The 27,323-nt window shown below is 45.6% G+C and overlaps 1 protein-coding gene across 1 annotated transcript in view; it reads right to left on the reverse strand.

Annotated features, from left to right (window-relative positions):
- Positions 1 to 235: 235 nt before the first annotated feature.
- Positions 236 to 27,323, reverse strand: part of LOC126525176 (2,4-dienoyl-CoA reductase [(3E)-enoyl-CoA-producing], mitochondrial-like) — a 34,576-nt gene continuing 7,488 nt past the window's right edge. The window contains exons 4-8 of the mRNA XM_050173228.3: positions 25,184 to 25,418; positions 21,990 to 22,089; positions 15,918 to 15,990; positions 4,081 to 4,224; positions 236 to 1,258 (exon numbers count right to left, since the gene is read on the reverse strand). Coding sequence (XP_050029185.2) covers positions 1,136 to 1,258; positions 4,081 to 4,224; positions 15,918 to 15,990; positions 21,990 to 22,089; positions 25,184 to 25,418 — 675 coding nt within the window. The 3' untranslated portion in view covers positions 236 to 1,135. The remainder of the gene's footprint in view (positions 1,259 to 4,080; positions 4,225 to 15,917; positions 15,991 to 21,989; positions 22,090 to 25,183; positions 25,419 to 27,323) is intronic.

Here is a 27,323-nt window from a genome sequence, read left to right on the forward strand (position 1 = left end):
TATCATCATCAGTTAAAATCAAAACCAGGGCGCCACTCGTGATGCAGAGTTATAGATGTGATCACTACAGGGAGGAAAAAAACTTACCACTTTTTAGTGACCAATTGTAAGGGGGGGGGGGGGGGGGAAGGTTCCTTTCTTCAGGGACACTTTGACAGGTTTATAGCAACACTAAGTCACACCTAGTAAATAAGGTCGTGGCAGCCCATGCTACAATAAAGGGCAGAATGCAACCAACAGTAAAAATATAACTTTTATTTCTCTAAAAAATAGTTTTACATAAGGCACAAGAACTTCCTGTTTGAAACCCCCCACTGTTAACAGGAGTAGACAAAGATTTCCCACATCAACAGCTACAGAAAGATAAAAGTTACAACTTCCCGCAGAGTGTATACCAATACTGCATTAGAGAAGAAGAAAAAAACAGGACCACAGTTTCATGCATGTCAACTACATGAAAACTGAGGCTCAGTCCAGGTTCTGTTCTACAATTTACTGGATGTAAATGACACCCTAAATTCAATGTATCAAACATGTGGCTGCCAGTAAACCACCATTTGCCATGATTTTCCACAAACCAGTCAGTCTTAGGCAATATGAACTCTTTCTTGCCCTCTTTCTTGCTCTCTTTCCATCACACAAATGAATATGTCATCATTTGGCTAACAACCCTCTTGCTTTACTTAAGGTTGTTTGCTATAAGTATGCAGCTGAACTCTTGCAAAGTTTACAAACTACTAACCTAGAGATATGCAAGTGTAAGTTCAAGCTGCAAAACCAGCAGCAATTTTTTACAACCTCACGCTACAAATACAGTTTGTGACAGCCTAAGGATGCAGTTGCAAATACACTGCTTTCTAACCCAAACAGAATTTCCATACATGTGCCAACAAATTACATTCGCTTGTTTCTGGGTTGTCAGAGTGGAGGCGAATGTCTTTCAATATTGGCATCTCTCTGGAATTATGTTTCAGCGCACAGAGGCACAGAAGGCAATCACCATGCTTCTTCGTGGCTGGATCTTGTACTGAATTCCTAGGTTGTCACCAAGTATGGAGCTCAAACAAAGAAAGAGCTCAGCAGACCTTATGGCTGAGGAGCACATTTCACTCGACTCTAGCCGAACCATGAATAATCATGAACCCTTGGCACTCCTGATGGCAGCCTCGATGGCTTTCCATTGGTCCTTGGGTACATCGGAAAGTCTGTTGAAAACACTAGCATTGTAGTTTAGGTGACCCCCGTCCATTCGAATAACCTGCAGACAGGAAAGAAATTTGCTCATTCTAGTTGTTAAGCCAATGATGCACCTACAGAACTTAAGAATGAACTGTGGAATGCAGCAATGAGGCATGACATGACAGCTGAAGAAGTGATTAAAGCCCCTCCATGACATTTTCTGCAAACCAGGTAAAGTACCGTCAACCTCCCCTCCCCCTTGGCTCATCCTCCTCATTTTTTCTACCCACTTCTGGTGCAGAACAGAAATGCCACCATATTCCTCCCGTGCGCAAAACGGCTATGCGGACAGAACATTGCCACAAATTCTTTCTTCTTCCTGTGCACAATGAAAATGTCATCATGCTCATCCATACAAAGGCACGACTGGAACAGCAAGCAGTGGCTGAACTCTGCTAAGCTCGCTGCAGTTTCTCGCAGTGTTACCTTGAAAAAGTTTCTTCAATGTAATCTGGAGACTGCTTATGCTGTAATGGAACACGTAGAAAAGACTGAACTGTGATTATACTGTCACGAGCAACAGTAAACAATGCCCTCCGTGTCTTGCACCTGTGGCCCAATGAGAAAGTAAATGAAGATTTGCTTTGAGCTCACATGAACGAGCGCTGGCACAAGAAATATAAGACGTGGGGCTATTTCTTACTGGTCTTCACAACATTCACTTGCATCTTATGCTGCCTCAGAACCAATAAACAACCAATGGCCACAACAGCACGTCACAGAGACGAATACCAGTGGTGTGGTTCTTGGTGATTACAAATGCTTTTGAGTTCAAAGTGCTGCAGCTATGATGCTGTGAAACTTTTGGACAGCACAGCATTCTTGGTTTGTTTCACACATGTCAGGTATCGGTAAAACCAAACAGCGTCCGAGTGCTATGCCTCGGAAGCGAGTGCATGTTGGTGTGACTGCTTGTGCGCGCTTCGACAGTGCTTGGTGTTGCAAATTGAGAGCACTTGTCTAGACATGCCACATATTAGAACAAGCATGCACAAGGTGGCCACCGCAGCCGGCAACAGGCCCGCGACCTCCCCAAAAGCAGGCTCCTCACACATGGTGCAACTGTGTAGCCATGACGATAAATTACAAGCATGTTCTTGCAAGGCTCATTTGTTTTTGTTATCTCGTACAAATGTGCCAAAATTAGGGGAAGATTATAGCATGAAAACCTAAACAAATGCAAAGGGGAACCTGTCATTCAACACAGTTTTCTGACGACAATGATATTCGCCCATTTGCTACATGACAGTCAATTCTAAGCTAATGAATTCAGGGGAAAGTGACGGCAGATGAAATGATGGCAGATGGCAATTATTAAACACATGCCCACCAATTGCATTTTATCAACCTCGCAGCCCTCGCTTTCAAGATCCAATTCCCCTCTTTACCTTCATCAGAAAGGTAGGGGCACAAGCCCTAGGGAAGCGAAGCATACTGTTCGTTCAAGAGGAACAAAAGATGACAGCCATGGCTCACGTGGAACTCAGCCTCTGCGGGTGTTCTTTTCCTGAACATGGGGAAAACAATCATGATCCTAATGGATGTTGGAGGAACCTCGAATTGCACCTTTGTGTAATTTGTCTGAAAAATGTCTCGCAGTGTGTTTCATTGAACAATTAAGGTTTCTTCAATGCAGATAACTGGCAGAAAATCATCGACTGATAGTATCTCTCAAATGATATTGCACAAAATTTCTTTGAGGTGATAACAAAGGACTAATGAATTTTTTAAACCTTGAACGCAAGTATAACACCTTTTTCTCCAAATTGCCTTGTGTTCAAAGCATGTGAGAGATTCTACTGTCTTCATGTCTCCCGAACACTACACTTGACAGAGCATGGTACATAAGTGCAGGTATGCTTGTGCTTGTTTTTGCTTTGTTTTGTTTTTTTTTTGTTCTCTCTCTCTCTGTCTCTTGAACAACAGCAGTGATCCCAATGACTGCCTTGGCAAACTGTCCTTGAACTGTCTTTGGGAGCACCAAGGGCTGTACAGCAAGCGCAACACACTTTGCCAGAACAAGCCTCCAAATTTTTATTGTGCAAATGACTACAGTATCCAGTTAGCAACTTATTGCCCGCAATCCATGTCTTGACCAGTCAAATGAACGAAATTTGTAGTACTACATATTTGGTTCTACGACACAGCAGCATTTTATAAAAAGGACTTCTGCAAAGCCTAGGTTGTCGAGGTAACAACCACATAAACCAGTTTATCAAGCCCCAACATAAAGGCGAAATTTCCATAGCTTTAATGCCTATTTTTACCGTAATGTAAGAGTGGTAATCTTGGGCGAGATCACATAAGCATCTTGCTTTCTTTATGCTCGCTTAAGCTCTCGTAATTTGCTGGCACTGCACTTTTATCAGTGGTCATCAGCACAGTGAGGTGGGAGCACAAATTGAAAGCAAACTACTCAGTAATATAAAACGCTAAGCGAACATTTGAAAACTGAGATCTTTATGCAATGCCGCCCCTCGTTGCTTGAGCATTTTAAAATTTTGCAACCACTGTCAGTTTTGACCAATTATTTGGGGGCATGATTCAAAATTCATATTTCATCTGATATCTGACCTTTTCTTCAAACGCAACAAGTTTCTTTCAGATTGGTCAAAGAGACATCTCACAAATGCATTTGTGTATTTTACAAGTATTTATGCACTGAAACTTGATTTACACCTGCACTAAAGCATGCTATTAACAAAGGAACAAGAATGGCACTAAGCAGCTAACAATTGGTGGGTATCTTACCGTTTACATTTGGAAGTGGTGGATTCAAATTACATTGCCTCGTTCTTCCCTGTACACCAGTTCTTACATCATACAAGTCTGCCAGCTTACCTCTCCTGTCAGCCAACTGGAGTAATCGCTGACCAGGTACGCTGCCAAATTGACAACCTCGGGTATTTCCCCTTGCCTCTCTATGGCGCCCTTCACGGCTTCTTTGGAGAAGCGACCATCGGGATCTAGCCTGCTGAAGGCACCCTAGGCAGAAAACACAAAAGAAGCGGTTGTGCGTAAACAGAGAACAAACCTCCTCAAAACCTACAATCAGCTTGTCAGACTCAAACACGGAACAAACACAGCCAAATACAGTGTACTTCCATTAATTCAACTTCGGCTAGTTCGATTCTTCTGTTAATTCAATCCAGACCAAAGGTCCCGGCCGGCACCCATGCATTTCTATGGGCCCAAGCTTTCGTTATTTAAATCCTAAAATTGGCCGTCGCCAGATAACACTTTCCGTACCGCACCCACTGGGCATTGTTAGCCCACTAATGATGGATTCAAATGCCGCTTTCAAGACCTATCATGCCGCCCACGGACACATTGTATAATCGGTTGAGAAGGAGAACTATGTTTTTGTTTTCTAAGCAGTTTGCTTTTTTCCCACCAGGCAGTGATTTTTGAATGCGCTTCAAAGTATTGCGATGGTCAAAGTAGAGAGCGAAAATGGCTGTCTCCGGGAGCAGTACACGCACTTCGAAAGATCGCGGATTTTGCGATTCCAATGCATCTGCAGCTTATTTTATCGATGGATCGAGCAGCAGCGAGTCTGAGGTTGCTGCCTTTACGTCGGACTTTGACTCAGAGAGCGCCGAAGACGCAAACAAGCCCAGAACATTGGCGGCCACAGCCCGGCACGCCGAACTGTAGTGCTTGCAGTTAAATATTTGTAGCGGAATACCTGTTCACAGAAAGTTAGATTTTTTTGGAGATAGTGTTTATCAGATGGCAATACATCTTGCATATCTCATAGTTTTTGTTAGATGATTTTCTTAGTAGATACAAGCGTGTCTTTACAAACATTGTTAAATTTTATCCCGCAATCTTGATTCTAGCAATTTATATCTTTTTTATTACATAAATCACGCTAATAAAACTGGTATACCTGAAAAGTGCATTCAATGTGCTTTTTGTGTGTGCATTACATAAAATATTGAGTGCAGTAGTTCCTTCAGAACAAGATATCTGGCATACCGTAAAAAAAACCTCTTTTCCCTATGGTAGGGAAAGAGTTAAAGCTTGACCAGTCAGCACGCACATGCCTGACCCTCATGGTGACCTTAAGAGTAACCACTCTAGTGGTAGCATCAGTCTCAGCAGAGCTTAGGGGATAGTGATACATTGAGCATGCATCCATATTCTGTCAAAAACACCTATTTTTGGTCAGCCACAGGAAGATTTTAGCAGTAACTATAGCTCATATTGTCTGATTACAGCATTTACCTGATTCTAATGTGCACCTCCATGAAAATTGAGCCGAAAATTTCCTGCGTGGTGTGATCGCATACAAAACCAAATCCACTTCATGAAGTTTGCTTCATGGCGGAATTGGGGACGTTGGAATGAAGACAAGGAACTGTTCGAAAGAGCGGCACGAGCGTCATTGTTTGGATGTTGCGGTGCCAATGGAGGCGGGTAACGACACTCACTCTGTTCAGAACGATAATAACTGGTAAATCGCAGTCACAGACGGGAGGAGACAGTACGGCTGTTGCAATGGTGAGCAACTTGACCGATATGCCAGAAGGCAAAACAGATGGCCGATCACCTGCGGTTCGCCACTCGGATGGATTTCCCTGGCTTGCAGGATACTGCGGACCAGTTGATGGACCTGGAGCACGAGACAGCTGTGAAGCGGCAACAACACATACAGAATGAACTCCAAGATTAGCCAGTTCTTCATGGACTATTGCCTGAACAAATGGTGCTGCAGGCAAGTCGTTCGGCTCACTGGGGCGGGAAAAAAGGGCTGCAGGTGGCATGGCTTCAAGTTCTCGCCACGCTATACGTGTCAGGTCATCTGATGATGATGGTCGCTGCACTCCTGGCTCGTCATCACAAGAGGATGTCGCAGCTGTGTTCAGCAGATGTGCGAACGACGTTGCAATGGGGTGGCTCTTGGCCTGCTGAAAGCGTTGACACTCTTTTATGATGTCCGTACGTTTCACAATTTTCGCACATGAGCAGGTTGAAAGCATTGTCAGCGTTGTCAGTACATGCCCAACCTTGTCTGACTAAGCAGTATCGCTGTTGGCCTTACGCCGCAGAGCCAGCACATCCTGGATTTAAGAGACGTATGATGCTGTGAACATCTGGTCGCGGGTTGCTAATTCTTCCTTAACGGTGCTCTTCCGCCCGGCGGATGGCCGAATAAGTCTCTCAGCTTCTGTTTGCATGTGTCCCAGTCGTTCACTCTTCCTCGTGATTTTCATACCACACCTTCGCTGTGCCTTGCAGGTAGAAGACCAAGTTAGCCAACACAATAGTCAGATCCCATTTGTTGTGGGCACTTACACACTCATACGTGGCGATCCAGTCTTCCACGTCGAGGTGGTCGGTGCCGCAGAATGTTCCTGGATCCCGCGGCTGAACCAGTACAACTGTCGGGGTTGCAGACGTTGATGAGGGCCGCACCATGTCGGGTCTCGTTTCGTTCGTCACGTCAGCTCCAAGGTGACAACCACTGCAGAGCTCCGCTGTTTCTCGTGGGTAACCCGCACCTCCGCCTATTTGTTACGTTGCAGAAGTCGCATGTAACGATGTATTTACAATATTTACACGAGAGATAATGACGCATAAATAAGATGGCTGTCAAGAGCAATTCCACCTCTACACGTCCAATGGTCTTCTCCTGACTGGCGCCACTCTTCGGTCCGCCATAACAATATTGCTACACTATTCAATCACTAAAGTTGTTCATACCACTTTTTATGTTCATGAGTAAATTATTCCTCAGAATTTTGAGAATGGCAGCCCACAAACAAATCTCGTGGAACATAACATTCACAGCACATGCCTTTTATCTGAAGAATTCTCAGACTTATTAAATATTAAATGTACAAAACAATATCAGTGCTCAAAACTGAAAGTAATGTAATTTTATTTACACAGCTCTTTACGGGCGGTACAGTAGTACCCGTGCAATGTCATTACAGACCCTGCATGGCATGTTAAAGCTTTCAAGAGTGCCAGAATTTTTATCACACCCGCATATGTCACGTCCGCATATATATTTAGAACCCCATTGAAGAAAGTCAAGTGCAATGCTAAATCTTGCTCTCACAGTCGGTGTTTCACCCCTCGGATGAAGCTGCCTATATTTTTTAACAATCTTAAATGTGGCTTTGCACATGTTGAACTGCTACTAGTTGCTTCATGTAGAACTGTTGACGATACAGTCTATGCTCGTTACAACGGACCAGCATACAACAGACTTTCGGATATAACGAACCATATTTCAGCCTTAGCTTGTTCTACCTATTTTATTAATGCAACGAAGTTCGCTTTTAACAGACCACGCTACAACGGACTAGCAGCTACAGCGGACGAAATTAGCTGCAAATTTTTTCAACATCGGGCATATAAAACATACTTTTGCAGCTCGATATCAAGTTCACGAGGGAGGAAGGCAGAGCGGAAACGCACCGTCTTCTTTCGCACGCGAGGCAAGTGGAGGGCAGGGGGACAAGAGAAAGGAGGGTTCTACTTATGGCGTGGCCGCTGTATCTTGAAAGCAATCTGTAAACAAAGTGTGTGCCTGCGTGGGCCTGATCTTCAAAGCGATCTGCGATGCGTGCAAAGTGCGGCCAATTCTGGTAGATTCATGTGCGCTGTGCTTTCAATGTTTGGTTCGCGTTGAAGCGAGAGACAACACAAAGGCCAATTCGCTCGCTGCTGCTGCTGCCATACTTGTCTTAATTTGCTATCGATGCTTCGGCTTTAGAGTGAAACTGCAACTTCTTTTGTTCGTTTTTTACTTTCGACGTTCGTCACTCACTCTATGCAATAAAGTTGGTAGACATCACAGTGAAAGTTTCGGACGAGAAGTGTTTCGGATATTAAGGACTTAGGATAAAGCAGACATTTTTTTTTTATTATCAGGGTCCGTTGTAACGAGAGTCGACTGTATATTTAAGAATGAGGTTGCGACCTCCCCTCCTCTGTAACGCGCTTAAACAGCGCCATGCTTAATCAGAATGATAGCAGGCAAGCACTTCTTCTATAGCTTTATTCTTTTCACATGAGAACATGTTCAATATTATGGTTGCTTGGGACATGTGTTAGGAAAGAGGTAGCTCAATGCGAAAATTAACTATGCAGCAGCTAACAGCTGTTGCATAACGTATTGCTGTTCAATGTTTGCTGAAAAATTCACATCATGTATGTCACTTGATTACACCTTGATCTTTCTGAGCGGATTTAGCATGCGGACCACCTTTTTGTGTCTGCATTTTATACTCAATTGAATTCTTTCCTATTATCATGTCGTTTTGTGACCTTGTGGTGTAGGCATGCATGCCTACGCCACAAAGGACTAAACCCGGCCTTGTGACCACTGCCAACTTGCCTTGGCTGCCATTGCTACACCTTTCAATGTATTCTGGCCGTCTTTCCTTCGCAATATTTGAAAAAAAAAAAACTCATATTTTTTTTTCAGATTTTAGCTTTGTACGTTTCCAAGCAGGTCACTAAGGGAATTTCAGGTTGTGAAAACTGTAACTGGCAGGGCAGTTCATCGACGTACACAGTGGAATTGCATCGGCCGTGCAAGACTAACTCGTGCTTTTATTCACCCATGCACTTGGTGGCTTCGTTGACTAGTGTACGTATTTCCATGACCGATTTCGTAATTATGCTCTTTTTGATGTGATTTTGACAACACTTATTCGGTGATGTTATGTGTATTCATCAATACTAAGACCCCTATAATGTGTGCTGGCATCGCACCAATATAAGTCAGCACCAACAACATGTGCCTGTCATTGAGGCACAGAAAGAGTACCACAGCTAGTGTAGAATTAGAGACCGCACATTGACCAACAAAACAAATTGGCTACTTAGCACGAGCTCTTTGAATAACTGGGCCTCATCACGCTTGTCTGCAGGACGCACCTGGCACATATGTGGACTGGGGTGTCCCAAATTCCAGTAACATCGTGTACATGTCCACTCTCATAAGACGACCGTGCCTTTCCTGCAGCTATTACCACTGACATAGCGGTCTGGCAGATGAAAAGAGGGAAAATCACAGCCGCGAACTTCAGCCAACCTTGCTGCAAAGTGTTGAAGTCTGCTACTTCATCCCGAGCGTACTTTTGAAAGCTGCCGCGAGGTGGTCATTGGTGACGATGAAGCCAACAGATGACAAATCCACGAAAAGCATAGGAAAGTTATCTGTAGTAATAATTGAAGTGTAGAAATTATAAATTAAAGTGAAATAAACGTGTACGAAAAGAACTTCCTTCTTTCGTCTCATTCATTCAATGCGCTAGTGTAAGTCTTTATCGATCCGATGGAGACGCGGTTTTTACCAAAGATAAGTCCCGAGTTCTTTAAAGGGCAGCAACGGCTGCTGACACATTTGAGAGCATACGCACGAGCATGAACGGAGTGCAAACTGGCCCAATGTGGTTTCCGTGCCACTCTGACCGATGCCACAGCGATATGTCTTGTTCACCGCTTTACAATCAATGTTTTTTTGCTGCTTGCAGCAACATTAGCAAAAGAATGCGCACAAATTATTTCTGGATCAGGCAATGTTGCTCTCCTTCATTTATAAGCTTGTCATAAGACTCGAAGAACATATGTACAGTCACGTTCTATATAAGCTGCAGCATGGTGCCCATGGTCAAAGGGCCCCAAGACAGCACGGCTGTGCTGACATATGAAAAATTGGAGAACTAAACACCGTCCCATTTACATCCGATACTTGTTCAATCAATTTTACGTTTACACAGTAGACTTCCGTAAAACAGACTCTGCCTAATTCGATTTTTCAGCTAATTCAATCCCGACCGAAGGTCCCAGCCAGTGCTCATACACTTCTGTTATTTCGACCTCAAGATGGGAGTAAGGACTGCATGCACTATTGTCTCCTGTGCATTTGTTCGCACAAGCCTGCCATTAAATTCCACAACAGCCTCGAAAACACGAAGTGCCGACATATGTCCATGAAATTCTAAATATTTCGGAGCAGGTAGTGTAAAAAAAGAGAAGACAAGCGTGCACCCCTGCTGTTGTCGGCAAAGTCAAGTAAGTTGCACTTGTTCGTTTTCGCGTGCCAAATTTTTATCTGTGTCTCGCAGTCAGTCAATGGGGCTCTCGCGTGTAACTGGGGTCCATTATTAAAGGGGGCACTAGGACTCATGGCCTCAGCTGGTTGCTACCGCTGAGCGCCGGCAACAGCGACAGCTTTGTGCAAGTGCAGCGAGTGACGTGATGTGAAGCGATCACCATACTAAAAAGAGAAATGAAGAAAGAGCCAACATATTCGTCAAAAACTAAGAGAGCATGAAAAAACTCCCTTGGAAAGCCACCTTACAAGTATAGAAAGAGCCTTTTACTTTATCCCGTCGCACGAAACGAGTGTCCCGTCGCTGAGGTCCCAAAATACATGACAAATTCATACCCCTGACACACAGGCCCTTTGGATCACGATCGAGTCCGATCCGGATCGAGTGCATCTACACAGGTACTTTCAACAACGATTATTCACAATCCCGATCGAGCCGATCGCGATTGCAGGTTGTCGTTTGCGGGGTCATGCCACTCAACAAACTTGATCTGGATCGGGCTTGATCGTGATCCGAAGTGCCTGTGTTGGATCTGTATTAAATAACTACCGCAAAATCCAAGCGATTCGAAAAGCCGCTGCCCTCCTCTCGCAACACAACTCGAGAAGTATAGATGTCGCGCAGTAGAGTCAGCATGCCTTTGACACCTAATCATACGCCTGTGATAAAGCGCTCAATTGCTTGCAATTTGCTACTACAGAAATGTTACCCATCAAGAAGCTTGTCCAAACAGTCCACACACATTGTCATACAAACAGGAGAAAGCACAATGTGATTCTCACATGCAAATTAGCCGGAGCTCAATGCGTCACTCAAATTATGTCGAAGCAGAGCTGTAGTAATAATCTCATAATTACGAGAAAACTGTCTCGACTGAGCTGCAAGGTGTAGCAACAACGCTACCGCAAATAATAGCTAGCATTCAGGAAAACGCCAAACTATGGCATTCTGACTTGCTTTATTCTGCGGGCAGCAGGTGGCGGAGTTTCTCCACTACGGGAAGTTGCGAAGGCTTCGCGCCGCAAACTTCAGGTTGGAAGCCCCAAAGCACGGGTTAATGCTGCGTTTGAACTTCTCGGATGGTGTTCTAACTATACGTGGGTCCGACTAATGTGGACATGACCTACACAGGTGCAGCAAAATTTCTGCCACCCTTAAAAGCTTGAAGCACCTGAGGTGTTTTCCGGCGCTGGCAGGGATCGCAGGCAGCAACATAGCGTCGAACGGAGCGAGCGAAACCAGGCCAATCGAAGCGATGGCGGACGCTGTCGTACGTGTGGGTTACCCCGAGATGTCCTGCAGTGGGTGCGTCATGCATCTCAAAGAGCACAGTCTGTCATAGCTGTTTTGGCACGACAAGAAGAAGATCAGAGCCATCAGGGAGGAAGTTCCTTCGATACAGAATGCCGCCCTGGAGGACATATCGGCGAACGGATGCGTCGGTAGGTGTAGAGCGCAGACGCTCGATAAGTGCTCGCAGCGATAGGTCTTGGTACTGCTCATCGGCGATGTTAGCGAAGGCAGACACAGAGAAAATGCCGTTGGCGCTACTACTGTCGGCGGCGTCAGGCTCGTTGACCGGGTAGCGAGACAGGCAGTCAGCGTCCTTGTGTAGTCGGCCAGATCTATAGGTGACAGTATACGAATATTCTTGGAGGCGTAAGGCCCAGCGACCAAGTCTTCCTGTAGGATCTTTCAGTGAGCATAACCAGCAAAGCGCATGATGGTCTGTGACAACGGAAAAGGGTCGGCCATATAAGTATGGGCGGAATTTTGCAACCGCCCAAACTAGGGCCAGACACTCACGCTCAGTGATGGAATAATTGCGCTCCGCAGGCGAGAGGAGCCTGATGGCATAAGCGATAACACGGTCGTGGCCACGCTGGCGTTGTGCCAGTACTGTGCCAATTCCGTGACCGCTGGCATCAGTACGGACTTCGGTAGGCGCAAAAGGATCGAGATGGGCCAGAACGGGAGGCGTTGTGAGAATGTCGATTAGATGTGAGAATGCAGAGGCCTCGTTATCGCCCCACTAAAAAGGGGTGTCTTTTTTCAAAAGCTTGGTTAGTGGTCGTGCTATGGCGGCGAAATTTCTCACGACACGGCGCAAGTACGAACAAAGGCCGATGAAGCTGCGCACATCCTTGACACACTTCAGAACAGGGAAGTGCGCAACAGCATGGATCTTGCCTGGGTCCGGTTGCACTCCGTTCGCGTCAACGAGATGTCCGAGGACGGTAATCTGGCGACAGCCGAATTGGCACTTCGATGCGTTGAGTTGCAGACCGGCTCGACGAAAAACGTCCAGGACTGCTGAGAGGTGCTTGAGGTGCGTAGCGAACGTTGGGGAGAATACGATAACGTCGTCCAAGTAGCACAGGCACATGGACCATTTGAAACCGTGAAGAAGGGAGTCCATCATGCGTTCAAAAGTGGCAGGGGCGTTACATAGACCGAACGGCATCACTTTCAATTGATGAAGACCGTCGGGTGTTACAAAAGCAGTCTTCTCGCGGTCGAGATCGTCCACGGCAATCTGCCAGTAGCCGGAGCGAAGGTCAATAGAGGAGAAATAGCGAGCACCGTGGAGGCAGTCAAGGGCGTCATCAATCCGAGGTAGGGGATACACGTCCTTTTTGGTAACCCTGTTAAGGTGCCGACAGTCCACGCAAAAGCGCCATGAGCCATCCTTCTTTTTGACCAGTACAACAGGTGACGCCCATGGACTATATGATGGTTCAATAATGTTCTTGGCAAGCAATTTGCGAACTTCTGCGTGAATAACTTGACGCTCAGTTTGTGACACTCGATACGGGCGGCGATGAATAGGAGGTGCATCGCCGGTAATAATGCGATGTTTGACAGCTGTAGTTTGGGCCAAAGGTCGATCGTTAAAGTCAAAAATATTGTGGTATGAAAACAGAACGCGGTAGAGTTCACGAGCGTGCTCGGACGGCAAGTCGGGCGCAATCATTTTCTGTAAGTCAGCGATGGTACAATTTGCCGACTGCGATGGTAGAGGAGTATCGGATGAAGTGTCGTCTACTGCAATGGATGCTACTGAGTGATCCGCGAATGAGCAAAGCTGGGCCAGAGACATCCCGCGTGGCAGCACTTGTGTCGTCAAGCCAAAGTTGACCACTGGCAGGCAGACGCAATTCACCGTAATAAATAAAACTGTATGAGGTACTGTGATCCCGTGTGTAAGGAGGACTTCTTGCATAGGAGCCGCGATGTAGTGACCGTCGGGGACTGGTGGGGATGACACTAGGTCAACGTAGGTCAGTGCCGAAGATGGCAAGCGAACGAAGTCGACGGAACTGAGGCGACTGGGATGTGGTTCAGCAGGATCCAGAACAGGCAGGTCAAGGCGGAGAGTACTGGCGGAACAATCGATGAGAGCAGAATGTGCGGAGAGGAAGTCTAAGCCAAGGATGATGTCGTGGGGACAGTGGGCGATGACTGTGAATAGCACGATTGTTGAGCGATCGGCGAAGGAGACGCGGGCGGTACACATACCAATTACGGGGGCTGTTCCGCCATCGGCGACACGGACAACAGGCGTCGTGGCGGGCGTGATAATTTTCTTGAGCCGGTTACGAAGGTCAGCGCTTATTACGGACAAATGCGCCCTAGTGTCTATGAGTGCAGACACAGAAACACCGTCGACTTGCACGTCAAGAAGGTTCAGATGAGTGGGCAACGTCAGTAGAGGATTTGGCGGCGTAATAAATAAAAAATTGCGTCTGCCTGCGCGGCGGCGGCGGCGGCGGCGACGGCAGCAGCAGCAGCAGCCTGGTTACGCCCACTGCAGGGCAAAGGCCTCTCCCATACTTCTCCAACTACCCTGGTCATGTACTAATTGTGGCCATGTTGTCCCTGCAAACTTGTTAATCTCATCCGCCCACCTAACTTTCTGCCACCCCCTGCTACACTTCCCTTCCCTTGGAATACAGTTCATAACCCTTAATGACCATCGGCTCCGCTATGGTCATTATGGTATGAGCTATGGAGCGCTGTAGAAGAATAATGGATGCACTTTAAAATGAACACAGTTTCACTGAGAATCTGTACTCGTCACTCCTGTTGATGATTCAAAACGCGACTACCATTCAAGGGGCCATGACCCGCTACTAAGGCGTGACGACCACTCCATATATTTTCCTTTCTCGTTACTCGTGTTTTTGTGCTTTAATATTTCCTTTCATATTAGAAAATGTAATTATTTCTATTATTACTACAATTTAGCTTCCTCCATTTTTTATGCATTCTGAATGCAGTCAGTATGCATTATTCATTGTTATCCATATATATATCTTGACTAGGGCTTGCTCACTATGTTATTTGCTTTGCATTCCAATAGAAATATGTTACAATTCTCGTGTTATGTTTCTGTTCCTAATTTCTTTGACTACGAGGAATTGGCTTTTCTTTGCCATCTTACGCTATACTTGGCAATTCCTATCATACAAAAATAAAAGAAACCAAAAAAGCGGCACATCTTTTGTTTTTGCTCAAATATCGGAACCCTCTTTTTCATTCCCACCGCATTTTGCTCTCTTTTGATGGTCAGACAATCTTTTGGGAAGCCAGGTAAGTTTCTTAGAGCGCTGCACACGACCTCATGTTGACGTATCCAAGAAAAGCGTTTCCTGCCTCTCCCTCTTCTAGAACTGACTGGAGACTGGTATACGTTGATAACGGGTGCTATTATAGTGTATTATCAGCATAGTTCCAGTAAACAAGCAAAGTATATGGCTACTGCAGCCATAGAAGAAATGCTGCATGCGAGCATCGGAATGGTAATATCAACGGCAATGCGTTAGGCATTGGCAGCACAACTCTGCTAGAACTCTCTACAGAAAATATTGCACGGCACATTTCATCACCAGGTCTCCCTCTTCGCTAGAAGCACGATGCGATCAGAAAGTGTTCGATTTAAGTAAAAAGCATTTGCATAGCCCTTCTTGGACGAAAGTAGCACTCATTCTTTGATACGTTTCGCACGCCATCTCTGGTAGGCGGCAAAGTTGCTGTATCATCTTCCAATTTTTCTTCAGTAAAGACAGAATGTACAAAAAAATAAATGACAAAAATTCCTTCAAATAAAGGAGGGTGAGAGTGAAAGCAAGCAAGTGGAGGCAATGCACGCTAGCAGGAACAGCCAAACCCTCTCCTGATAACTCGAAAACATGCCACGATTGGCGGCACTGCACAACCTTACAGTGCGCTTGGCCACGCACTCCAGCGGTGTAGCTCATACTGAGTGCGATAATACAGCATGCGTATAACCTAAATATATGCAGAGCCCCATAGCAACAATGTCCATATAGTTGATCGAAATAAAATGTTCATTTCACTACGGTTCTGATTAAACTGAAGTTCAATATGAAAGTTACACTTATCTCACTCGATGAACAGCTGAGGCGTATCATGGGAAGTTCCGAGTGAAGAAAAACAGAATGAGGCACAATATGCCCGAAAAATATTTGGTTGTTACGAGCAAGAAAGAGCATGTTACAACTGCAACACTAAATGTCCTATAGTGTGAACTGACAATCCCTTTGTTTCACACATTATGTGCTATAATAAGCTCACCTTGGTGTAGACAGGTCCAGGCTCAATGCAGTTGAAGCGCATGCCATATTTTGCCCACTCTGCAGCAAGTGACCTGAAAGCAAGTCCGGTTTAAGAAACTAAAAAACCCACATAGCATTGAAATGCACCAGTGTGTATATGCACCACACAAGAAATAATAAAAATGTCACAATTTCCAAAACTATGAACAAAAACATTCTCTTTTCAAGAGGCTTAGCCAAAAAAAACAATGAACAGCACTTGCAAGTTGCATGAGCACAAAATGAAACCACACTTTCAACTGGAGTAATGCAGGAGTGTACAGATAGCAATTTTTGAGACCGAGCCGAATATGAATCAAACAGAAAGGGCACCAGTCGCATGTGAGTCAAGGCTGCACATATCACAGCCAATTAAGGTTTGGTAATGAAGGCTGATGCAGTTTGGCTCCTCAGTTGCCTGCGTATAAGATGTGCCTATTTAAATCAGTCGGCATGATTAAGCATACCTTGTACATTTATCGCAAAATGGCGTACTCACCCTTTTCAGGACACTAAATTGTCATAAACAATGTTATTGCAAGCCGGAAATTTTAGCAGAATAATACTTAAACCAGCACTCCTTTTAGATGCAGGAAACTGACTTTTACTGCACTTCACTCGAAGACTTCCATCTTCAGTCTTCCGACGCATGGTCAAAAAGTTGAACCACTTTGGCCAACAACATCGCCGGTTAACCATCATTGGTCTCTGAATTATTTGTGCAGTACATAAGCCTACTGAAGTGTGTTGCTGGCATTGCCCCCGCAGTGTGAAATGCTCAGGACAAACACACAAACAAAGATCACATCATGCCTGAACACGTACACAAATGGCAACTGAAAGCCGGAAGCAGTGCGGCTAATGCTAGAATTGCTACGACTTCTCACACGGGCAACTGATGACGGTGATAACCGAGTGTTGCTTTCTTTTAGAGCACAGCTCTTAGGCGCTCGTTACTGCGCCGAGTGTCTGCATGCCTCGACGTCACTCGTAACCGAGTGAACGAGCACAGCGAAGGACGAAAGAGCAAACACGGAGTGCAGTGGGTGATGAAAGATGACGATAGCAAAGAAAGAGGAAAGCGGAGGAGGAGGATATGGCAAAAGCACGAGAAGAAAAGCACAGTGCCGCGCAAGACGGGCTCTGCGGCGACGACGGCTATGAGATGGTGCCAGAGTAGCACACGTCAGACATAATGGATACAGAGTGCTGCATGAGTGGAGGTCTGTCTGGGGTGGCTGCTCTGAATCGCGTCCAAGCGTCACCCACGTGCTGCCTCTCGCAATATCCCGATTAGCTAGGCAGTTGCGCCACACTTAACTCTGTTTGCAGCATGGCACAGGAGACAGATCGCCCCTGCCAGCCACCCTACTCACAACGTTCCCTTCCAAATATAAACCCTGTACCTATATAATCATAATACAACATATTGACACACGAAATGAAAACACGTATACGGCTGCGCTAAAGTTTGCATTAGGGAGTATCGTAATTGTCCATGAATTTTTTGATGGCAGATATTGAATGCCACTATGTAACAATAAAAAAGTGTGGTGCATTTTTTATATATTTCTTGTGACAGTTGAGTTGGTTTAACATTTAGGAAAAACTAAAACATAACAGCAAACTAGTACAGTCGAACCCACTTGTAACAATATTCAAGGGCCTGGTAAATTCCATTGTTATAATCCATAATTGTTATAACCGGCTTGCATGAAAAAATCAATATAGGGGGATGGCAGAGCTGATATGAGAAAACTATATATGTGGAAAGGCCAGTGCCCCTCTCCACCACCTTCCTCCACCCGGCCGCTGATTGCGTTCCCTCGTTTAACTGCTTCCCGGGCACTCCGATCGCATATAACAAGCTGCGGCTGTCGGTGTTAAAGAATAGCACTCCTATAACAACTGCAAAGAGGTGTCACAAGTGGCAAGTGATATGCAAACACCGCCGAGGCATCATTTTGGTGGTCCCAAAAGGGGCCTTTCAAAAATTGTGGGAAGGCTGCCGCGGCAGTCTGTCAGTTTGAGAAATCCAGAATAAATGCCGAGGAGAGATCGCCGCAAGCATCTCACCATGTACTTTTCAATGGCTTGCACGAGAAAAGCCTATGTCCGTCAGCCATGCATGCATTACGCAAAGCTTGCCGACATCCTTCTCCAAGGCATCCAAGTGCTTTACGTAGTGCAGCGGAAGGTTCCTCGCGAAAACGAAGCCCCAGAGGGACTGAATCATCTGCCGGGCCTCCTGTGAGGCCAATGTTGAGGCAGCCTGCCCTAATGCATCGTCGCTGCCGTCATCGCCGTCGCTATCTGATGCAAGCACGTTCGCGATGATCATTTTGTCAGATGCACTTAGTTTCCAAATCTATAGCCATGCGCTTTCTTTTCACCGGCAACGTCGTGCATTGCTGATGATCAGCGGGCAGATCAGCCATCTTCCATTTCAGTGGCGAGCCAAGCGAAGCTGAGAAACCACTTGGCCAGGAACGACTTCGACCCAACCAACAAAGACGAATGCGAGCTATTAAGCTGTTCAAAGAACTGTGCTGAATGAAGAGCCAGCGAGCAACATGCCAGCAATCTGCTTGCGACGCAGTTGGTGCGGTCCATTCGTGTTTCGGAGGGTGGGGTGACATAGAGCTATGGCACAGCCCATTCGTGTTCGGAGGGGTGGAAGGGCGACAGGAGAGAATCGTGCGGAGATGGTTGAAAAATGAGCACACGGCGGCTGTTGGAGCAGCGGCCCATCAAGCAGCAGCTCGACTTTCTCGTTTTCTTTTTTTCTTTTTGAGGATTTCGCATCTCACTATCTTTGGCTCGGACACACAGCAGCCAGACTTCATCGTTATAAAACAATAATGCGGCATCTGGGCATTGTAGTAAGCGGGTTATTTCACCATGGAAAACATACAGAAGTCGACGGTGCAGCAGCTTCTCATTGTTATAACTGATATATTGTTAAAACCGTTATCGTTATAAGTGGGTTCGACTGTATGCGTTACCTCAACACAGAGGTACCCATGCCACAGATGCCATGCTGGTGGCCTTTACTACTGCTGCCACGCTGTCTACAGGGTGAGCCCAAGAAATTGACATCTGATACCACGGTCACTCCCCTGTTAAAACAAGACTCGTTATCTTTCATAACGCTGCCATGCCCGGTATCTTCGTACTTGTAGAAAAAAAAAAGTTTGTTGTGCTAGCACGCATGGTTTTATACATACAGTCAAACCCCGCGGTAATGACAGCCTGAGACAACAAAATTATCGCTACAATAAAATTCACACCACAACGAAATATTTTCATATCCCCGGCGAATGCCCATAGGATTCAATGCATTTCATACCTCTGAACAACAAAACGTGATCAACAAAGTCTACCAGAACATTAAACCCCATATTACTATTACGTACAGTAAAACCTCGTTAAAACGTACCCGCTTAAACAGTAGCTTCATATTAAAAGTAGTAAAGTCAAATCCCCGACTCAGCGGCCATTGAACATAATGTGTTTTGTATACACATAAACCGTACCAGCTTATTGCGTACGTATCGGTTAACACGTAGTCCTTCCACTTTTCATCGCGCAATCACGGCGGTGCATCGTCCCCATCAGGCCGCTCGTCAGAACAAGCCTCAGAGATCAGAATGGCCTCCGAGCGCCCTGTGCGTTTGCGCATGAAGCCACATCCACATCAACATCAACATCATTTCAACGTCGTGCAAGCAAAGACTCGCATCATGCCAAAGCTCTGATAAAAAACACCAGGTGCTCATCATGGAAGAAAAATTGGGTATCGTTCATGCTATCGAACGTGGCACGAAGAAGTCGGCGATTGCATGCAACAGGGATCTACCGTTGACTTCTACTGCCGCCATTTCATTATTAAACGGAAAAGATTTTTAGAAGAACAATTCCAAAAGCTTGGCTTGAATTTGACTTTTCCTATAATTCTTTCCTTTGGGGCTACCATACTGGGTTACAGCCACAAGTATGTTTGTGAAAAATGAAATAAAGGGAAAATCAGACATCCACCCATTCGTAGCAACTGCTACAAAGGAAACCCAAACGGGAAACCCAAACGGGCATCTGTTGCCGAAGTGTTCCCTAACGACAGTGATGAAGACAACACGGAAAGCGCGGGCACTTCGGGCTCGACAGTGGCAAAAGCTGCGCATTATGTCAGCCTCATGAATGCAATCGTCGTGAAGAGAACAGCACCCCACAATGAAAAAGATTTCCCACGACTTCTGCAGCCCTACCGCACCCGTGCACAGAGAACTAGGAATATGCCATGCGTGTGTTTGCCGAGAAGAGAGGGCTGGTTGAAAAGCTGACTCGCAGATTCAGTAAGCTTGAGGTCGTTGTTATCGCTGCTAGGCCGCCGCGGAATCAAACAAAAATAAGAGGCTTTTGTCACACGAAGTGAATAAATACTGCATGTCTTTGCCCTTTCATCGCACTCTATCCGTGTTTCGTTTTTGACATACATGTAAGTGGGCGATCTCGTGCTATTTCGGTTAAGCAATACTAATGTTTAGTATATACTTTTTCTGAGCTCCAGCCAACTACAGTTTAACAAGGTTTCACTATACTTGTGTAATGTTAACAAAGTACAAAAGAATGATCAAATGCATTTTCTGCCCACTTAAATTGTATAAACAGCCATCACAGCCCACTTTCAAAGCCGCCACCATTTTTTTGTTGACGAAAAAAAGAAAAGTGAAGCACTGGAAGCGATCACATGCACTGCAAACACTTTATGGCTGCCATCTTGTTTGCTGATCACCCGTTTCAAATGGCACGGTTGCATGTCTTTATGAACGTGTGAAAACGGTTTCCGTGTACATAGCACAGTGCACAAGCTCTGGGTTGGTGATAAAAGTGCAGCAAAAACAAAAAAATCCATGTCCCACCAGCATGGACTTCTTTATGGCACTTCAGATAGCGGCTGCAGCGTGAGCTGCTATGCCGGTGGCCGTGACTGTGACCGAGAACACGGGTCCCCTACTTGAAGAACGCAGATTTTGGTATCACCCACTGATCTCTTCTGTAGGGGGCAAAATATAGGGATAGGTGATGCCACCCAAAAGGCATGCATGCAGATTCGGCGTTGCTAGAAGGAGGTTTGCGCAAAGAAGCTTGATTCTCCGTCGATCGCTTTCTGGGATATGAGATACCATCACTTTCGTGCTTGGCACCAGACGCATCGGCATCTACGGGTCACAGCATGTGCTGGAAAAACACTGGTGCACTATGGCGGGTGTCAAGTTATGCAAAATGTCATGTGAGTGATCGTACCTCTGAAAGCAATTGATTGAGGATAGCACTCCATAGCAGTGCCACCACCACTGACCGATGCATGGTTTTGTGCTGTCGGCAATTCAGTTCAATGCCCTCGAGCAAGGCTTGCCAAAGCAGGTTAACAGCATTTTTACATTAAGCTTTCATCTTGCAATGCATTCCCTGTCTGTGGTTGTCCCATTTCGCAACAACAAAATTCCAAGAAAGCAATTTTTTTTTTTTGCATTTTCCCCGCCGATTTCATTCCGAGGTATCACTCTACAAGTTCCACCATTGCATAAAACACGGCAACAAAAATTTGGGGAAGAAAAAAATTTGCCTTTTACAGCAGAAAATACAGTAGTTGAAGAAGTCTGACATCTCAGGGATGAGTGAACAGTCGGGATATTACGGTACATTTGAGCAAGCACGAGTTTTTGCTGTTCACGCCTACTGAAACATGGCAGACGCAATTAGGAATCGCACCCAGAACCCAAGGTTAGATTCAGGGTAGCATCAAAGGTAGGTGCCTCATTTACACATATAGACAATGGGAGGAGGGGCTCACTGCTCAATTTTGCCAGTGCAGAACTGGGGGTATGTGTTGTACGTATGTGTTCATAGGTATGTGCTGCTCGAAGGTATGTGTTCGTTTTGCAAAGGGGGAGGCTGTCTTGGGCTCCCTCTTTGGAGAACATGATAGGTGTTAAGCCACCATGATGGATGAAAACAACAAAATAGACCTAAAGGAATGATGCCAACCTACATCATGAGTGCTTCCACACCACTCTTGGCTGCTGCACTTGGCGCAACGTATCCAGAGCCATGCTTTGTGTAGGTTGCAGAAATAGCCAGGAAGTTTGCACCTGGTGGAGAAAACATGAAAACCTTTGCAGACTTAAGCAAGTCAGAGTGGCTTCCATTAAATCCTGCAAATTTGATGAAGTGCAGACAGAGCATAAGGCAAGTGCAAGTGTTGAGCTACAAGCTTCTGTCAGTAGAATGCATGAGCAACAGCATGCAAGAACAACAGCATGCAAGAACAATGTAGGATGATACAAGGGCTTTTCTCATATCTCATGCAGCACAATTTTACAGACAAACATGTCATGGCATTTGCTTTGTCTAAATGTAGCTTCTCACAGCTGGGAACATGGCGTGAAGAACCAAATGCCATGAGCCTTGGTGTGGCACCAAGAATAGGCATGTTATGGTGCCCCACTACATGCCTATCGTTCTGATGGGTGCTCCCCGGCTTTTTCTGTAGTTGTTGCCCTTGTGCCATGCTTCAAATACCCACTGAACTGCTTGCCCCCTCGAGTTCCTTGCCTCTGTGCCACAGTTCAAGCTTTCAAAGTTCCACTGAACTGCTCACCCCTTCTCGTGGGTCAAAGTGAAGGGCCCGATGGCACCCAGCACCAACAATCAAGCACTTCTCCCGCAACAAGAAGGAATGCGATGTGGGTGATATCAGCACCCGCCCCACCTCGTTTTGCCCAATGTTGGGTTGGCAAGAGCATTTAAGGCAGAGCCGGCCCATCGGCACTCGTCTTGTGGGCCCAATACGTCGCCCCCACCAGGGAGCCACACTAGGCCTACCTGCCCCAACTTCCAACCCTGCAGTGGCAAATAAAGTATCTCTCTCTCTCTCTCTCTCTCTCTCTCTCTCTCTCTCTCTCTCTCTCTCTCTCTCTCTCTCTCTCTCTCTCTCTCTCTCTCTCTCAGATCAGAAAGTCGCCACATTCGCCCAGTCGGTCTGGTGTGCTCTTACCGCTATATGTATGCTATTTTCTGTTATCATTGTACTTGTTGTACTTTAAAACTTTTTGTTACTCTTCGTATGCTTCAAGAGTCCATCTCTTGTCCTCCACCCCGAAGTTTCAACAACATGCACACCTAATCACCGTAGCTGGCCTGGAGGTGGTGCCGTGGCTATGGTGCATGACATACATTACTGCACCATTTAAACCCTTCTCTATATTCTTAACTGCTGCTGCAGCAACACTTTGGCATCAAGGGCATACAATGATTGCAGCAACAGGAGCAATAAGGACTTCATACCCTTATAAGAAACCTTCAACATAGATTTGAAAAAAAAAATTATGGAGTTACAACACACACATTGGAATGGATATGAAACAAAGCGTTCAGGAAGCGGCTCTCTCACGCACATTGGTGCATGCCTCGTCCACACATGCATCTGCCCACAAATGCTACAAAGCGTGACGCACCCGGTAAACATCTCAAAGAGCTACTTGGCAGTGGCACGAGAGAGGCAAATGCGTGATTGTGGCCTAATGGTTAGACCATCAGGCTGTTATGCTGGGAGACCAAGACTTAATGCCGTTACACACAATTTTAAGAACATTGAGGCATGCCATGAGGCATGACGAAGTGAGGTACTCCGGAATCATTTAGACCACCAGGTGATCTTTCCCGTGCGCCCAATGTGTGGTACACAGGTGTTTTCACATTTCGCCCCCATCAAAATGCAGACCCCGTGGCCGGGATTTGATCTTGCACTTTTGGGTTTAGCAGTGCAATGCGAAAGCCATTACGCCACCAGGGCATGTAGGTTCGCTAAGAAAGCTTTGCTCTCCAAGATTGAGCCCATGACTTGTATTTAGATCACATCAGGGTCCTCAACATGCACTAGAAGTTCAAACTATGCAAGCCTGAATGAGCACTAACGAACACGAACCTGCGGCAAGTTGTTTGTTCATCCACTTTCATTGCCGTTAAATTTATCATTTCTTTAATTCAATTAGTAAGTACAAGTTTTTTCCCCTATGTTGTCCTTGGTGTCTTTGTTGGCTTCTCATCTTACGATTATTAATAATCGGGCCCCTCAGTTAACCCCCTTTCTTCTTGTTCACCCAGTTCCCGTGTAATTCCAAAGTGTGGCAATCTTTTTTGACACACCTCATGAATACTGGCATTTAATAATCCTCAACGTTGTTTGTTTCTTTGGTGGGTCATGTACTGGTACATATACTAGTTCAAAGAAAAAGCTGCAACTGGGACATAGGTGGACAGTGTCATCTTCTCAGTGTGGCAGCCAGTTTTAGGAATATGGCATACCAGCTATAAGAACAGCAATTCATATGGCGAGAGCTACGATTCATTTTGAGCAGTTTGGTTCAGGCTTTAACAGACCAAAGAAGTGGGAAAGCAATCTTGAGGTGAAATAAAAAAATGAGAACAGCAATCAAGAAGCACGAAAATAATGTAGAGCGCTTTACTGAGCTCTAACAGCATTCACCATTTACTGCAGCCCTTGAATATAGTTGTGCTTGTTAAAGACAGTACAGAAGGTCCATAAGTGTATAATCACAAGCTCAATGATGCTACAATGCTTTAACCTCAGAAGCCAGTTAAAAATTATTAGTATATTAGTAAGCAGTAGTTGGAAGCCCTGACAGATCTATGACCAAGTGCACATTGACCTGCTCACAAAAGTCAAGGGAAGATTCCCTAGCATAGTGAAGAGTTTGAGAAAAGTTTGTTCACGTGCCATTTGATCAGGAACCTATCCCTGCCCCCACCCCTAGTTTGATTTGGTCAGCAATTGCAATATGGCTACATATAGCAAACTAATGAGATGCATTTATTCCAGGTGCTCCACACACTTCAATTTTTTTTATTTCTGTGACTTTTTTTTCTTTTCTTTCTTTTGACCATTCAGAGTATGCACAATAGCCAAGGGCACGAAGCCAGTATACCCAAATTGAATAATTAAGGTGATAAACCTCTTCACCCAATTTATTGAGATGTGCATGGTAACATAGCACAAGCTTATACTGAACTAAGAGGGAAAGCTGTGCGAATTGATATGTGTCCACATTTCCCTGCCACTTTCTGATAAACGTTCATTGCATTGCAGCACTTGGGACGTCCTTTCCTGTTCTACTCTGATCCATCAGCTGCATGCTGAAGTTGCCAACGTCAATGAGTGTTTACCTTTCCCAGCCTCAATCAGCCTTTTCCCCACATCCAATGTCACAATGGCTGTCCCATTGAGCACAATGTCCACGATGGTCTTCCAGGCATTGGTGGACAGCATCTCTGTAGGGCTGATAAAGTTCCCTGCTGCGTTGTTGATGACAATGTCGGGCAAGCCAAGCTCGTCAAGGCACCTGTCCACTGCTGTGGCTACAGCAGAAGGGTCTCTCACGTCTGCTGCAACGGCAAAGATCTGCAGCACAAGATATCATAGAGGCACAAGTTTTTTTTAATGCATGGGCTGAGGCGGCCCCAACGCCTCTTATCACCCAGGCCTGGAGATTGACAGCAGATCACCTTGGAACAGGTCCCATGTGCCTGGTGCCTGTGCCTAAGGGGGATGCTCATCACCTGTAGTACTTGGGCTATCCAGCAAGACACTCACAGATGCCAAACTTACCCCTTATGCTGTACCTTAAAAGACCCCTCTCCAGGCCCCATTACAAATTTTCATGATATACACTGATAGCTGTAAACCGCCATCTCATAGGTTTTTCACCGAAATACTTCTTTATATCGGTCCATTAATGGAGGAGAGAGGAGAAATTAACCATCCTGTTACCATGCCACCACAAGGTGAGCGCCAGTGCCAATGGGGATGCTCTCTCCCTCTGCGTCAACACAGAGTCACCAAGTGGTGCTCCTTCCCTGCCTTCTCCCATACCGGAGCTGTGAGATGTACCACGGCATCGAAGGGCAACTCCGGTGATTTTTTTATGTCCACTGATCATAATAAAGTTTTGAATATATTACATTCTCTTTTACACTCTGATTATCTGTGCTAAGCGATGTGGCTGCATGTCATTTAGTTTTCCTGAAAACCAATTTTAAAGACTGGTTGTGTTCCTGACTGATGATTTTTTACTGGCCACCTTGTGTTTGTGGTGTCAGAGACTACAATGCCAGTGTCGCTGAAACCGCCGCTGCCTAGTTCGAAATATCTGTAGAAGCTCCCTGTGTCGTCAGGAGACATCATCAGCTTCGCTTGTTTGGAATTAGCGCCATGTGTACTGCGTGTTCAGCACGCATTCAGCATATTTACATCATGGTAGTGTAGGATCTGACGTTATCGACTCATCGTGACAACACATGAAGGAGCTACCCGTTTCAATTATGGTATCTTGTTTATTGGTTATCTAAAATTACTGATGAATTTCTAAGCAAACTGAACCACCCTACGGATGATAGGACTGTCAATGCCATTTGAAAATCACAATATCCTCATATGGTTAAAAAAGCGCACTGTAGTTGCCTTTTAAGTCCCGCCTCCTTTCTTGTCCTTGCGGCGTTGCGCCTTCCACATTGCATTATTACTGATGGTGAGTGACGAAACACGCACTGCGAAGGGGCATTTGTGCATGGGACATTGACTCTCTGGCTGGGAGCCGTTGTCGAGAGGGAAGGTGTATGCTGTTTAGCTTCAAACTTCAGCTGTTTTCGGTAGTGCACAGTGCCGTTATACTTTGCAGACATAATCATTAGTGCACTGCATGCACTATTCTAGTTTGTTAAGGATGGCCAAACCTGGTGAGAAGCCCTTTAAGCCTTACGTTGTAATGACATGCCCGAATACACTACAACTGGAAACCAGGTGGTGGCGCCACCTTGGAATTCCTGCACCAGTTCCTTACAATGTCCAACAGTTTGGCACGTCTGACCAGGAATATAGTTGATCCTTCACTAATATGATCACACCGAAGTGGCTTTGGAAACTAACTCTAGGTCGGTTACCCTGAATACACGCCAACAGCGTGGAGCAATTTTTTCTCTTTCTGGCGAGGTTAACAAATTGGTTTTGGGCTGCCATTACAGCGACCGGTGCTGCTGCTGACGGCATAGATGTCGATTGGGAAGTGCCTCTGGTGAAGCAATTGCTGGAGGGGTGCAACAACTACCAGAAATGGAGGTCTCCAGTGGCAAGAAAAATGACAAAGAAACTAACAAGCCTGCAACTGTGTTCCCCAATAGTTTGGGGCTTCACCTACACAACAACAAAAGGTCGAACTTCCAAGATCTAGAGAGTAATTTTCTGCACAACCCGCCAGTCGAGGTCCCTTACGCGTATTCGCGGGCTTCTTTCACGCTTCGAAAAACACTT

Source organism: Dermacentor andersoni, chromosome 3, assembly GCF_023375885.2.
Source record: "Dermacentor andersoni chromosome 3, qqDerAnde1_hic_scaffold, whole genome shotgun sequence".
In the NCBI taxonomy this organism is placed as follows: domain Eukaryota; kingdom Metazoa; phylum Arthropoda; class Arachnida; order Ixodida; family Ixodidae; genus Dermacentor; species Dermacentor andersoni.